The sequence below is a fragment of the Delphinapterus leucas genome, chromosome 2, assembly GCF_059928025.1.
Source record: "Delphinapterus leucas isolate spDelLeu-1000000601 "Yukka" chromosome 2, BTC_Dleu_Yukka2, whole genome shotgun sequence".
NCBI classification, from domain to species: domain Eukaryota; kingdom Metazoa; phylum Chordata; class Mammalia; order Artiodactyla; family Monodontidae; genus Delphinapterus; species Delphinapterus leucas.
In genome coordinates, this window is record NC_143130.1 from 114,612,633 (window position 1) to 114,627,799 (window position 15,167).

The 15,167-nt window shown below is 33.7% G+C and overlaps 1 protein-coding gene across 12 annotated transcripts in view; it reads right to left on the reverse strand.

The window, feature by feature from the left end:
- HECTD1 (HECT domain E3 ubiquitin protein ligase 1) overlaps positions 1-15,167 on the reverse strand; it is a 102,421-nt gene that overhangs the window by 30,466 nt on the left and 56,788 nt on the right. For 7 of the 12 annotated variants that reach the window (XR_016392157.1, XM_089907552.1, XM_089907551.1 and 4 more), the window contains 9 exons: positions 14,104-14,209; positions 12,290-12,424; positions 11,590-11,729; positions 10,969-11,292; positions 9,838-10,004; positions 9,567-9,743; positions 5,729-6,565; positions 4,817-5,038; positions 456-589 (listed from right to left, as the gene is read on the reverse strand). Coding sequence is in view for 11 of the 12 variants with exons in the window: in XM_089907552.1 (XP_089763678.1) it covers positions 456-589; positions 4,817-5,038; positions 5,729-6,565; positions 9,567-9,743; positions 9,838-10,004; positions 10,969-11,292; positions 11,590-11,729; positions 12,290-12,424; positions 14,104-14,209 (2,242 nt within the window). In the remaining variant the exon portion in view is untranslated. The remainder of the gene's footprint in view (positions 1-455; positions 590-4,816; positions 5,039-5,728; positions 6,566-9,566; positions 9,744-9,837; positions 10,005-10,968; positions 11,293-11,589; positions 11,730-12,289; positions 12,425-14,103; positions 14,210-15,167) is intronic. The other 5 variants (XM_089907553.1, XM_022553551.3, XM_022553550.3 and 2 more) reach the window with 5 other exon arrangements.

Consider the following 15,167-nt stretch of genomic DNA (forward strand, 5'->3'; position numbering starts at 1 on the left):
CATACTGCCTAAGCTTGGGTCCTACTTTTCTACTTAACTCTAAATAATAAGGGCAAATTATGTTTTCTATGTCTCTGTCTCATAGGTTCTGTGTAAGGACTGATGAGATAACATGCAGATACTGCTTACAAAACAGTAGGTACCAAAAATTTCTAAGTATAACTATTGTGGAAGAACCATGAAAATTATATTCTTTAGGATTAGTGCAGTTCTTCACACTTTAAAACCTGTGAAAACATCAGATGTGATGTAGTGTTTTTCAACTATGACCGATTTATTTTCTTTCAAAAAATGTCATAAATGCTCAGATTAAAAGTGCTTTTCTTAATTAACCACATTTTTCATACTGGTGCCATATCGCTTGCTTCAAAGTTTAACCAGGACTTTGCTTTTCCTCTCCTCATTTCAGTTATTAACATCCTGTCTTAGTTGAGAGAATGGGGGACTCTCTCTACCATAACCTCCTCGTATTCTTGGTCCTCCTGATTGTCGTCTTCATTTTCATCATCTTCCTCATCTGGCTCCGGCAAGTCCTCATCATCATCTAGCTCAGCTAGCAGAGTACTGGCACGGCAGCTATCAAGGAAATCTAGAAAACAAAGCCAACGATCTTCCTCTTAACAGAATTAACAAAGCATAACAAAGTAACTTTGCGTATTGATTTTTCTTTTTTTTTTTTTTTTTTTTGCGGTATGCAGGCCTCTCACTGTTGTGGCCTCTCCCATTGAGGAGCACAGGTTCTGGACGCGCAGGCTCAGCGGCCATGGCTCACGGGCCCAGCCGCTCCGCGGCATGTGGGATCTTCCCGGACCGGAGCACGAACCCGTGTCCCCTGCATCAGCAGGCGGACTCTCAACCACTGCGCCACCGGGGAAGCCCCGCGTATTGATTTTATAATACAGAGGTAAAATTCCAAAGGGACAAGTATAAAGGCCACATCTAGTACTGACACTCTTCTACCACCACACATAAAGGATGAGTAACAATGGTAAATAGTCACAAGCATGGCAGAAAACAACATGGGATAAAGGATGGTCATAAACTAAGTCTGTATCTACAAAATCATTTTTAAAAAGGTCAACAATATGGGGTATGTTAAAAAATAAAAACAATCCTATCATTATTCTCTGCACAAGTCACAGGAAACATAAAACGGTGGAAAGTGAACACTGGAATCATTCGCTCTGTCAACAATTATCTGTTGAGTACCTACTATGTGCCACGAATTCCGTTAGCCACCAGGTATATGCAGTTGTAAACAAACTAAACAGGGTCTGAGCCCCCATGGAGTTTACAGGGCAGAGAGGCATTTAAAGGTAAACAAATGAATACATAAATATAAACTGTTAAAGATCTTACAAGGGAAAAGAACAGAATTAAGTCGATCAGAGAGACCTGAGTTTGTTTATGTGACTGGGGAGATACTTAATGATAATGACTACTTAAAGATAATGTCTATTTACTATGGAATAATGTTAGGTACCATTTTTCATATTATGCAAATTATCTAGCACATAAAAAAGTTCAATAAACTTGAATCCCTTTTGTCTCCCTTCTTCTTAGGATCTCTTCCCTTCACCCTTCGGTAAAGAGAAGGTCAAATTTACATTGCCCCACATCAATGAAGATGCTGAGAAACTGTTCCCCACAGGAACTGAAAACAAAAAGAGGAATAATGGGTCTAAAACAAGGTAAGTTTTTACTGGATCTGGAATTAAAAAAACTTCTATGGATAAGAAGACAGTATGGTAGGATATACTCTATATTCCAAAAGAACATCCAGAAAACAATTTATAATTATTTAGTAGAAACTTGCATTTGTAAATTTCTGAACCAAATCTAATTTTTTAAGTCTAATAATTATATAGGACTAAAAATTCAATGCCTTTTACTGTGACTTGCCATTGCTTATAAGACATATTCTGATTCCAGAATATTCACAGCTAAATTGGCAACATTTTTTCCTTAGTGACATAAGATAATCATAATTAATGGCATCTTAAATTTGACAAAATATATTACCCCTAACATACGTAAAGTGCCATCCTGCAATTTAGGTAGTGGTTCTCATGAACATGATGTGGTAGTATACAAAATAAATCAATTCTACTTTTTGGTTTATTTTTAAAGGAAAAAAAATATGTATGTATATATAAATTCCACCTCCTATATGTTACAATTCACTGAAGTCAGAGGTTTAACTCATCTTCCCTTTTTTTTATCAGAGTATAAGAATATTATATATACATATATTTTCAAAAAACTCCTTATTTTATACATTTGACCATATTACAGAATCAAATCATGTCCCTCAAAGTTTGCATATATAGAAATTATTTTATAAGGCAGATGTTACTCTGATCCTTCATATAGCAGCACTCAAAGAGTCCTCCAGTTTTAGAAATGTAGAAAAGGAAATTTTAACCACCAAAGAATAATTTTTAAAAGGCAACCAGCAGCCCTAACTCTTCAATATTCTTTCCCACTAGCATACCCACAACTTTCTTAACCTTCACATGATTTAGAACTAAAGCTGAAAGTTAACATATTAACAGGGAGAAGCAGAAGGCCTCCATGAGCAAAACGAAAGTAGAAAAGTTTATTCAGTGAATTTACAATACTTTGGTGTAACAATCATCGTGATTTTACCATATACATATTTAATAGCTAAAGTAGAAACAGAGAGATGTAATACTTTTCCTAAAACCATAGAACATCAGATGCAATTCCTGGCTTGGAATAGGAGAGGCCAGTCTCAGAAAAGAAGAGGAAAACATATTAAAATGATGTATACATAAAATAGTACTTAAAATATATCTTCACATAAATTTTCTTTTATTTTAAATTAACAAAAGTAATTTTGAAAAAAGAACAGGTGATCAAGGATGTATGATAAAAGGTATTCTAAAACAATAGGAATTTACCCTAAGGAAATACACAAAAATACAATTCAAGGGTGCTCATTCATAACAGTGTTGATGGTAATGAAAAGCTGTAGCTTAAATATCCAAAATGGGGGATTTATTAAATAACGATCATACAAACAGAGGAATATTTGGCAGCCATTTCATATGCTGTAGAAACTCATCAAATATGAAAATATTTCACAATGTACTGAGTGAAAAGAGCTTTCTGCAAAGGACAGAATCCCTTTTTGTTTAAAAAAACAAAAACAAAAAGAACATATATATCAAATGATATGTATTAAATGACAACAGTGGTTGTCTCTGGAAGGTATGAACTAGATGATTTTATCTGCTTCTATATTTCCTTTCTATAAAAAGTTTTACTTTTCTAATAAGATAAAATAAGATGATCAAAAACATATATTTTAATTGAATCAAATGGTTTTATCACTGACTACATACCATGGAAGCTATAATAATGTATAAAACCCCTAAGCAAAAATTAATTCATCTGAAAAAAATTCAAATGTTACCTAAATAAAGAATAATTTCCAAAAGACTTTGGTAATAGTTGTGATATTGTGATTTACAATAAAATAAATTTGGTCTTCACCTGTGTTCTAGGCACTGAGTTCCTAAAACTCTTGGAATTTCCTAAGAGATAAGAGCAATAGAGGTGTCTTTTGTTATTCATAACCAGAGTTGGTTTGATGAGACTTTTAAAAAGCCCTAAGGTGATCTAAGGATGGAACTGGTTGTTAGTGGAACCAACCACAAGTAGAGGGTTGGAACTTTCATCCCACCCCTTAGACCTCTGAGGAGAGGAGCTGGAGGTTGAGTCACCAATGGCCAATAATTTAATTAATGGTGCCTAAATCATGAAGCCTCAAAAAAAACCCCAAAAGGCTGGGGTTCAGAAAGCTTCCAGGTTGGTGGGCATGAACACACTGACAGACCAGGAGGGTCCCTAAACTCCATGGGGACAGAAGTTCCTGTGCTTGGGACCTTTCCAGACTTCACCCTATGCATCTCTTCCACCTGGCTGTTCTGAGTTATATCTCTCTTTTTTTTTTTTTTTTGGCCGAACCACGCGGCTTGTGGGATCTTCGTTCCCCAACCAGGGATCGAACCCTGGGCCTCAGCAGTGGAAGCACGGAGTCCTAACCACTGGACTGCCAGGGAATTCCCTATATATCCTTTTTATAATTAACCAGTAACCCAGTAAATAAAATGTTTTCCTGAGTCCTGTGAGCCACTCTAGCAAATTAATCCAACCCAAGGATGGAATCATGGAAACTTCCAATTTATAGCCAGTCAGTCAGAAGCACAGATGACAATCTGGACTTGTGATTAGTGTTGTGGAACTAAGACTTTAACCTGCGGGATCTGACCCTATCTCCAGGTAGGTAGGTAGTGTCAGAATTGAGTTAAATTTTAAGACATTGAGCTGATGTGGGAAAAGTTCACACACATCTGGTGCTAATGACATGCCAGAAGTGAAGCATTCCATGAGTATTAAAAGTACAGGAGACACACAGGAGTGTTTTTCCTCTTACATTACAACGTACAGGAACTATCAATTTACAAAGCTTATTAATCTATCACACTCTTTCTTCTCTGATAAAGGTATCAAATATCTCTGTTATTATGGTTCTTCTAATAAAACTTCACTAGTGACAAAAGGCAAAAAAAGGATGACAGACAAAAAGTTCCTAGACGTCTACTTACAATCAGATAATTTCTTAACAGTCCTGCATATCACTGTGAGTTTTTTCATCATATATGAAGCTGCCACGTTTGTAAGAAGAGAGAATTATCCTTTTCTAATCAAAGGTTAAAAATAACCAAGGAGAAAAATGTAATAAAAGCGTCGCTATACAAATATCTAAATATTGTAAACTATAACTTACCATATAAGGAATATTCTGCTTCCTGACCTGTGTCACTCTCACTGGAGGTGGATGTGAGGCTGGTGGTCAAGGTATTACTTAATGACTGACCAACTGATAAAGCTGTTGTTGCTGTAGCTACATTGCTGCTGCTAGTGACACTGGATGTTGACATAGTCACTGTTGATGTAGTACCAGGTGTGGTCAAATTAGGGAAACTCTGAGCACCCATAAGAGGAGAAGCTAAAGATAAAAATGAAGCAAATTAGTACAAAAAGGGAGGATTATATAAACCTTAGAAAAACTATGTTGTATATTTAGGAAAAAGAATGAGGTCATGAAACACCAATTATTAAAAGGCTGAAAAGCAACAACTTTGGGAACCCAACTGAAATCCAACTAAAAATTCTTATTTTTATAGCATTATTATTTTTCAAAATGTTAAGCCTAGCTTTTTAAATAAGTGCAACAGGCAATGAAATAACTCCCAATGTTATTTTCCAAGGGAATTACTTTGACCCACTGGTAGCTTTAATTAGAATTAAAAACTTTCAGAAGCTAGTATCAATTCAGGACCTAAGTAAAAGCTATGCCAATATTACGCTCTGATTTCAATTGACTTTGATGATATTTAATAGTCATCTATTTCCTCTTGCAACCGTACTTAACAATTTATCACAGAAGAGTGAAAAACAGAAGTGTGTTATTATTTAGAATAAGAGGTTCTTTATCACACCTGATCAGAATTCTTAAAATATCACAGTTCTATAGAACTTAACCTCATATTCCTGAAGTGCTAAATTTGACACAGTTGTATCTAACATGGTTAATGATCTAGTTAAAGACTGAAGCCAGAATCCACTTGAACAGATCCTACTTTGCATCCCTCCGAGTGGAAAAAGCATTGGGTTCCATAAGGAAAAGCTCACTTACTTGCTGTGCTCATCACATTCCTCCCCAAAGTATTAGTGTTGTTATCACTGCTGCTTCGGCTTAGATTCATGTTGTTCGTGGCATTAGTCCGTGCTATGTTTGCCACTCTCCTTACAAAACTCTCCAAGCTAGATGTTTCTCTTGAGGACAGGTTAGGAACACTTGCACTAGAGCTCATAGGGGCCCCAGCAGCTAACAAAGAACTCACTGATAGTCTGTTACTTGCTGAAGAGCTAAGGGGCCGTTGTGAAGCTGCTTCTTTATTAGTTAACTCAGATACTGAACTAACATCAGGAGAACTAACACTAACAATTCCCATGGATATTGCACCAGACTCCCCAGGAGCACGAACAGAACTATCAGGGCCTAACTTTCTTTCAGCATTTTCACTTCCCATTTCCGTTGTTAAGGTGCTGGTACTTGCACTGGAAGATGACCCTACTTCTGTTTGAGGGACGTTTTCAGCAGATGAAAGAACAACAATTGGTTCATGGACATCAGCTCCTGAAACTATACTGTGTTCCATTACAATTTCTGATCTCCGTTCCGTTTTGGTCGAACCCAAGCTGATGTCGCTGCTACTGGCCACGCTACACACAGAACTGCTGCTTCCTTTTCTACTTGAGGAGCCTGCAGCAGCAGATGTCTTGTCTGGACAGTTGTTTTTCACCAAGCTGCTCCATGATTGCGTTGTGCCTGAAACAGTGGATGAAACAGGTTTGGGTGATGCCACTGTATCAGGGTCGTACCCTGGTGCAAGCTTGAGGTCAAATTTTCCTTCTGCGCCCATACGGTAAGAGTTTGAGCCACCAGCATCCCAGGTGACATCAATCCAGCCTGGAAAGGGACAGGAGTTTGTGAGACCCAGCAGAAAGCAGATAGGAGCGTGTCAGACAGTAGCTCCACAATATGGGATCAGCTTTTCATCAGTGCTGTACTTCTCTGAATTTCTAGTCATCTAAGGTCTGCTAACTAAAATTAAATCCTTCCTTCTATTTCTCTTATTTCTGAACTGTTTGTTCTGGTGGTGCTTAATGTAAGGGTCATGTTTACATCTATTGGGGTATCTTTTAAGGGGAAGAACTGTTAAAAATTGTAAAAAGACTGATAAAAATGGTAAAATGTTACAACTTCAGCAAGTATAGATGAAATCTAAGTAAAAGCTTTTTCAGTTGCTAAATATGATTATGTGGTCAAATGTTATTTATAGAAAAAAGTGCTAGCTTAACCATTAATTTCTAAGTTTGGGCTAAATCCTATAATTGACAGACAAAATATTCATATATCACTGTAGAAATTCTAGGTCACTATAGTTCAAATAACACTAAGTTAGCATTTCGGTTGTGTTCTCAAAGTTCAGTGGTTATTTGGTTCTCTTATGATTAAGTTTAATAAATTTGAATAAGCGCAGAAAATTCTAAAACCAAAATTTTAAAAGTATGCTAGGCTCTTTTATTAGATAGAACCTATATGATAAAGCTAATAACGTGAAAAGAACTAACGAGAATAACAATATTAAATCTATGTTTACTTATGCTTGGAAAATGATACTTATTCTTTTTTAAAAATGGTAATTAACTTCCAAAAACAAAACAAATTGCCTATTAGAAAGAAAATTAATAGAAATTTTACAATCTTATTTTAGTGCTATAAGCTAACTACTTCAGAGGAAAAAAAACACATAAAAATATTTATTTTTGTGAAGTGCTAAGTCTTTATAAAGTTTAAATAAAAGTACTTTACCCATACACACACATACTCCCGTGCATGCGCACACGCACGCACACACATGCCCAGTTCATATAAGTTTACGATGAGGCTCAGAGGGGTTTAAATAATACTGAATTACCTGTGGGCATTATCTGCATACAAGTTGTTTGAGAGGAAACTGACTGCCCCAAATCTACATAATCTAGTTTAGATGACATTTCAATTGCCTCAATTTATTCTGTATGCTGAAATAACCTCTGAAGAACCAACATTTAACTATCTCTTCTGCAACATGGAAAAGCGTGAGAAAAGGAAAAGTTCAAAAACATATCCCAATCCCAAATAAAAATTACATTTGTATTGTATTAACTGGTCCCAAAATATACTGATAACTTATTTCATAGTACTTATCAAAATCTGTAACTGTAAATTTATCTGTTTTACCCAGAAAGCAGGGGGTCATACTTTTTTGTTGACCATTGTGTATCTGAAGTCTAACGAAGTACCTTTACATAGTAGGCACTCATATTTGTGGAATAAATTAAAAAATGGGTATTCCTACCAACACAAAGATTCTTTAGAAAGGAAAGAGATTTAATTGATATAGCACAGAAAAATAACTCAAAACTGTAAACCATTCATATTATGCTTGAGAATGCGTTTAAACTGATCACTCAGAAAGGGTACATACACACTATCCATAAGTGTAAAGATACAAAACTCTGAACTCCTCTTATACTCAAAAGATAGAATTAGTAATAACTAGCCATTATTAGAAATGGTTAGCTTAAGTATTTGAAAGCTAAGAACCCTCTAAGGCATAAGGGTTTTAAGGTATGACTTCATTACATTTGTCAAATCAGTAAAATAAGCCTTTCTTACATGCTAAATTCTGAAATTAAGATTCCAGTTGCTTCACTGGACTCCCGCCCAAGAAAAATACGCTGTATTCACATATCTCTAACTAGCTCACACACTTAAAAGTCAAATAATTTAGGGGGAATAGACTGTTAACTAAGTATCATTAAGATGCCTAAAAACAAGAATATTGGAAATTTCTGAGTTGAATGGGACTATTATTATTTAGCTATTATTTTTTTTAATGAATTTTGGCAGCTACGTACATGCTCACTCACTATAAACCTGCTATCATGACAGTGATCTGCAATTAGGGTATGACTATACAGAAATGCATTTAGTAATGTAATTTAAGAAACAGAATCTTAAGCGTAATAAAACCAAAAATAGTTTAAGTAAATAAATGCCTTTATCACATAGTTAAGATATCAAATGTTAGTCATTCTCCTAAGCATTGTCACTTTTATTATGTCTCTTTCAATATTTGGTCTAAGTTGAGAATATAAACATTTTACTCTTCTTTTTTTTTTAATGCTAGGCAAAATTCATAAGAACCCACTACTGGTTAGGCAAATTATCCACTAATAAGTGAGTCTTTTAAGTTATAAAAAAAAAACTAGCCACTATAGTTGCTTCTGAGAGTTAAAAGCAATTTAAGTGGGTATGGACTTCCGTAAAATCTACAGATCAAAAGTTAAAAATGAACTGGATTTTAAACAATAACCCTTACCCCAAGGAAAAACTGGTAGACTGTGAAACACTGTGAAATATCTTATAGTTAACTAATAAATGAAAAGTCTACAATTTTTGTTCTATGCTTTACTGAAAAGTATTTAACTATAAATGTTAATGCTTTTTCTTCTATGCGACTCATAATTGAACAAAAAATTCTGCCCTGATTCTTGTCAAGCCAACAAGATAAAGAAAAGCATAAGAAATTAAGATAAAAATCAATGGAAACTTATGAATAATAAACTAAAAAAAACACAAAAACAGCAGAAAATGTGTCTTTAGGGTATTCACCTTATACTAGCTTATTAATTACTTCAAAATATTAGCAATAAGTTTTGAGTCAAAACCTAAGAATTAAAAATTCTTCCTATTTCTAAATAAATGATTTTTCCCATTTTTAACATAAAACCAATAAATCAGTTCTACTTAGTCCTGGAACATTTAGTCAATTTATAAATTACCCCAAAGTAACAAAAGAAAAATATTTTGTTATTTAAACACTCGATTTCTACACTACAAATGTTAAGCACCTACTCACCATTATGCAGTTCTCCTGTGACGGTGCCTTCTCCCTGTGGGCTGCCATCCTGATCCCGCCATTTCCAGTCAAGGCCTCTGATCACACGAGCCCCTGGAACCATGTACTTCAGTACCTGGGAGCGTACTAGACGTCTCTGTCTTCTAAGGTTAGCTTCTGCTTCCTTAGCTGCTTTTCCTGTAAGGTAGAAGTTAGAGAAATATAAACAAAGTCGCTTTTTATAAATATAATTGTTTTAGTAAGTTAGAAAAACCTACTCTCATCTCTTTACCTAGCTGATCTTCACATACTCCATTTACAGTGCCATAAAGTTCAAATCCAGATAGTGAGAGATAATGGGTTTGGCCACTAGCATTCTTCCCCATCTGTTTAATTCTCACATGTCGCCACCCTTGTTTCTCATCCTTCGGTGGATCAAGAGGCCAGGTGGCTGTTGACCTGTGAATGTGTTAGGGAAAATATTATGTAATGTTTTAAACATATGAAAAAGATGTTTAAGGTGGTGAAGATCTTGTTACATAATAGAAAACTATATGAAAAGTAAACTAACTTTCATGTTCAGTCAACAGTTTGTTACACAAGAATCAAAATCAAAGGAGAAAAATAGCAGTAAAGAAAATAAATTTAAAATGAAATGTGTAAATGTATATTATTAATTTGACTCATAACACTAAATGACTTATGAATAATAAAATACAAAGAAACAAGACCAGAAATTTTATGAATAACAATGTTTTTATGATGAAAAACATTTTGAAATTTTTGCAAAATTTAAATGATATACTAAAATATTAACTTTAAAGCTTGAAAATATTACCTATTAATCACGTTAAGAAGCTCCTTCCATACTACATCACATACAGAAAAGTAATTTAACTCTACACTCTACTCCTCAAAATGTGACACAATGTACAATTAAACTTTATTAGAACTAAATTTTTTAGAAATATAATGCTGACTTTTTGTCCTTAAAAAAAAAATATATGATCAATATATAAAATTTAGGAAAACAGATACATAAAATAAGAAAAATCAATAGTCACTGTTAATTTGTCAAATATTCACATATACTATGTGAATAAATGGAGAATTTAGTAAAAGTTAACTCCATTTTTTTTGGTTTTTATCAGTGTGCTATATATACACACATACAGCTATATGTATATCAACTTCTTTTTAAATAAGTAAGCTCAGCTTCTACTAATGTTTAAAGCATTTGATGGTTTTGACAAAGTCAGTATTTCAAAATTTTAATACTTAAATTACAGTATCAAGTGATATTTTTAGAAAGAAAATCTTGTTTCAGTATCTTACAAAAAAGAGAGCTCTAGGAGGATACAGTTATAAAAATAAACAAAGCTCTTTACTGAGTTTTCCAATTTACAAAGACTCCTCAACTAACCCTGGTTCATTGAGACTGCAGTCATCAACATGGGTATACAAAGAAGTCCAGTTCTGTCCATCTTTGGATACCTGGAAAACCCAATTTCTCAGTGCAGACCTTCCATAACCACGAGCATGACGAAGTGTATATGCTGATGGTACCACCCACAGACCCAGATCTATGGCAAACCAGGCATTCTTATCGTCATTGCTATGACAATTTAAAGCTGAATTGTCACGGCTTAATATGTCTTCTAAGCGGCCATAAGGTAGATTTCTTCCTTCTGATGATGTTACTACTACAAGTCCATAAGCAGCTGGATTAACCCATTCATATGCAGTTCTACACAAAAACAAAGAAAATACTCTTAAGCAGTGTTAACAGTTAACACTATTAAAATAACTGCATTTGCTCAGACTAGCTTTTATCCACATAAAATTATATTAATTAAGAAAAATTCTACATTTAACAATTAAGGTATTTTTTTTCTTCATAAAAAGTAATTTGGATGGTCTTAAATTTAACCTAAAAGACAAAATTCCTAAAACTGCAGGATACTCAGAGTGGTTAATTTTATTCTACTACCTAGAATTCTTTTTCAAGGTGAATGTTTTCAACCTATATTAAATAATGACTTACTTGGCATTTGTCCCAATCCAGTAAACGATTCCATTTTCATCAAAATCATGCTGGTGCCGAAATATAAAATTTTGGCCTTCTCTTAATTTTCGAACAAAAACAAATGAAGATCGGTCAAAATCATACCACTGCTTTGCTACCTAACCAAAGAAAATATGGAAGACACCTTAATTATGATATTTTGAAATGCAGTGCACATTTGGTTCCTATCCCTTTAATGTGAATTATTTTATAATCAATATTCATTTAAGAATATTTGAAAAAGAAAAAAAACCCAGAAAATTCCATAATCATAGCACCCCACTATTAATATCAGAGAGTATTTCTTTAGTCTATTATTTCAATAGATAGAATAAAACAAAGTCTTGATCAAACTTTACAAAAACATTTTTCTCCTATCCGTCTGTATATATTATGATAGCTATATAATATTCAAATTAATGGAAGTAATTACCAACTTGATATTCCTTTATTTGATTAGCATTAAGGTTTTGTTCACTATTTGAGTATTAAAAATAACTATAATAGACATCTTTATGAAGAAACCATTTAGAGTGTATAAAGATTATTTTCTAAAATGGAATTACTAGGTCAAACTCTATTACTGTAACTCTGGAAAAATACTTCCCAAACCACTTTTCTAAAGGCCTAAACCACAGCAAAGAATGCTTATTTCACCATTCCCTTGCCAGAAACTCACCATTTTTAAGAGATACTGTTCTAGAGATTCAACTGTAGCTAAGGGCTCCATCTTCAACATCCTGCCGGTCCTGTCTATCAATGCAGTTTCACCAGGTGCACGTTCCAACCGAAATCTTAATCTTCTTGTAAGTATCTACACAGAAATGATCAAAATGCTTCAGAAAATATTCTGCTTTTTTCTTAGAATTTTGAAAATGAAAAATGTTACATAACACAGCAATTGAGATTTATAAAGTATAACCATAAAGGAAGGATCAATGTCTGTTTTCTATTAAATGTTTTTTTTTTTAAAGAGGTCCACTGAATAATATTTTCAAGAAAGAAACAAAGAAATTTACTTAGAATTTCTAAACAACTTCAAACATACATGGTTTAAATAAAATTATTCTGAAACACTTAACAGAAATATTACAACCCCTAACTGATAACTTGCAATTTTCCAAGTAAGTTATAAAAAGTAGCTAATTAACTTACGCTTTTAAAGCTAGAATATATTAAATAATCTATGGCTAATAAACTTAAAAAAATACAAGATAGCTTCCAATCCAATATGCTTTAGTAAATAAAACAAGTATGTGCTTCATTTCTGTATAAATCTTAACTAATTCCTATAGACACATAATTAAATATTTACATGTACATTTGGAAAGCATTTCAGACTGCAAAATTACCAGGGGGCACATTCCCAGCCTTCCTATCTTTGTATCTTGCACAGTCTCCTAAAATGAGATACGTATAATAAAAGATGTTGGTGCTCCTAGGACTGTAAAAGTATAAGCAGGGGAATTTCTAGTCTTTGAGACCTATTTCTACCTCATTCATCTATCAAGGATAAAACCTTTAAAAGGACAGACCAAAAAATCCCCTTGTTCCTCTATATTATTCTATCTGAAGTAAAGCACAAAGTAGACCTCTACATCTTGTTTAATATATACATCATGTCAGATATACTAATTATACTGTAACTCTATGAACAAGCTTTCTAGTCTGGGAGTCTAGTTGGCTTTGGTAACACTACTGGGTTCTTGGAGGTATGGTAAGTTTTTTGCCTTGAGCAGGCACTGTTATTGCAAATAGTTTTAGTCACTTATTAAAGGCCATATTTAAAAGAAACTATTTGATACAGTGGAATGCAGGATAGATCAAATAAAGGCAAGATTCAAGGCCAAAGAACATGCTAGAAAATACCAAAGTAACCTACAAAAGATGTGATAAAGATCTGTTTTGGAATATTAGCAGTAAGAATTATTTGTTTTGTCTGTTAATATCTGGATACTAGATGCTAACAAAAGAATAATTTAATGAATTAATAAGAATGTCAACCAAGTGACATTCAGGAAGAAAACAGGATTTTTATAAAACCATGTGATAATGACAGATTTCAAAAATCAATAGAAATAGCTAAGGAAGGCCATCTGGTTCTAAACATGACATATAGAAAGCAAGAAAAAAAACCTGTGCCTAAAATATTTTCACATTTTCTCATATGTTGAGATACACTCAGAGACGAAGGGACTTAACTCATAATTCTAGAACAGAAGGACTCTCTTTACTGCTTTCCCACTGATAAGGTGTCTTTCGCCAAATATGACCTACCAAATATGATTTAAAATCTAAAATAAACATTAAAATACCAATACATTCAAGAGTCATTAAAAAGAACAATCAAATGTCATTAAAGGTTAAAGATTAAGCACAATCGTTCTTTAATAAAATATAAAAGTTTTTTGGTTTTGTTTTTTAAAAGAAAACTATCTAAGCCTGCTCCTAAATGCATTCAGCAATAACAGCAGCTGCATTTTCCATGGTTACCTGGAGGTTATAAGTGGATCCTGGTGTATCATACAAATGGAGAGGTAGACGTTCAATAGATTCTAGTACAGCTATTAACTTTCGGATTAATGCAACAGCTGGTCGACTAGGGAAAAAAATAATCGTTAAGAGCTTTTATATAAGTTCATGCTAAAGTTCATAAAGAAACTGTAATAACCAACCTCATACAGACCCCCTACTTTCTTTATTAATCAAAGAGAAGATTAATTTTGTATTAGCTACATGAGTAAGCAAAAATAATCTTATAACTCAATTTCTTCACTTAATAAAATATTTCATTTTTCTTATGAAATGTTCATCAACTGCATTCAAAGTAATGTATAATTTGGGCTTCTCTGGTGGCGCAGTGGTTGGGAGTCCGCCTGCCGATGCAGGGGATGCGGGTTTGTGCCCCGGTCTGGGAAGATCCCACATGCCGCAGAGCGGCTGGGCCCGTGAGCCATGGCCGCTGGGCCTGCGCGTCCAGAGCCTGTGCTCCGCAACGGGAGAGGCCACAGCACAGCAGTGAGAGGCCCGCGTACCGCAAAAAAAAAAAAAAAAAAAAAAAGTAATGTATAATTTAACATGTAATTTATTTTTTAAAGTTTAAACAATTTTATTATATAATATCTGATACATATAAAAGAATATATAAAGCAGCAAAGTTTTGAAAATGACAGTATTGTTGGCAAGGCAACACTGGTATAATATTTCTGGAAAACAACATGACAATTTATACTAAAAACCTTTAAAACATCATCAATAACTCAGTAATACAATTTAAAGGAATTTATGTAAAAAGATGTTTCCACCAAGACACTTACATTTTAGTATTAGTAATAATTTGCAAACAGCCAATATGTTTAATAGACTATTTCAATAAATTATTATATATCCATATAATGTAATATGCACTCATTTAAAATGGTATTTAAAATTAATGGAATTAATTGAATTTCGCTTATTATTTTAAAAATTCAATCACATTCAAAAGTAATAAAATAGTAAAATGCACCTTCAGCAACTCATGACCCAGCTTCAACAATTACCTACTAATAGCCAAT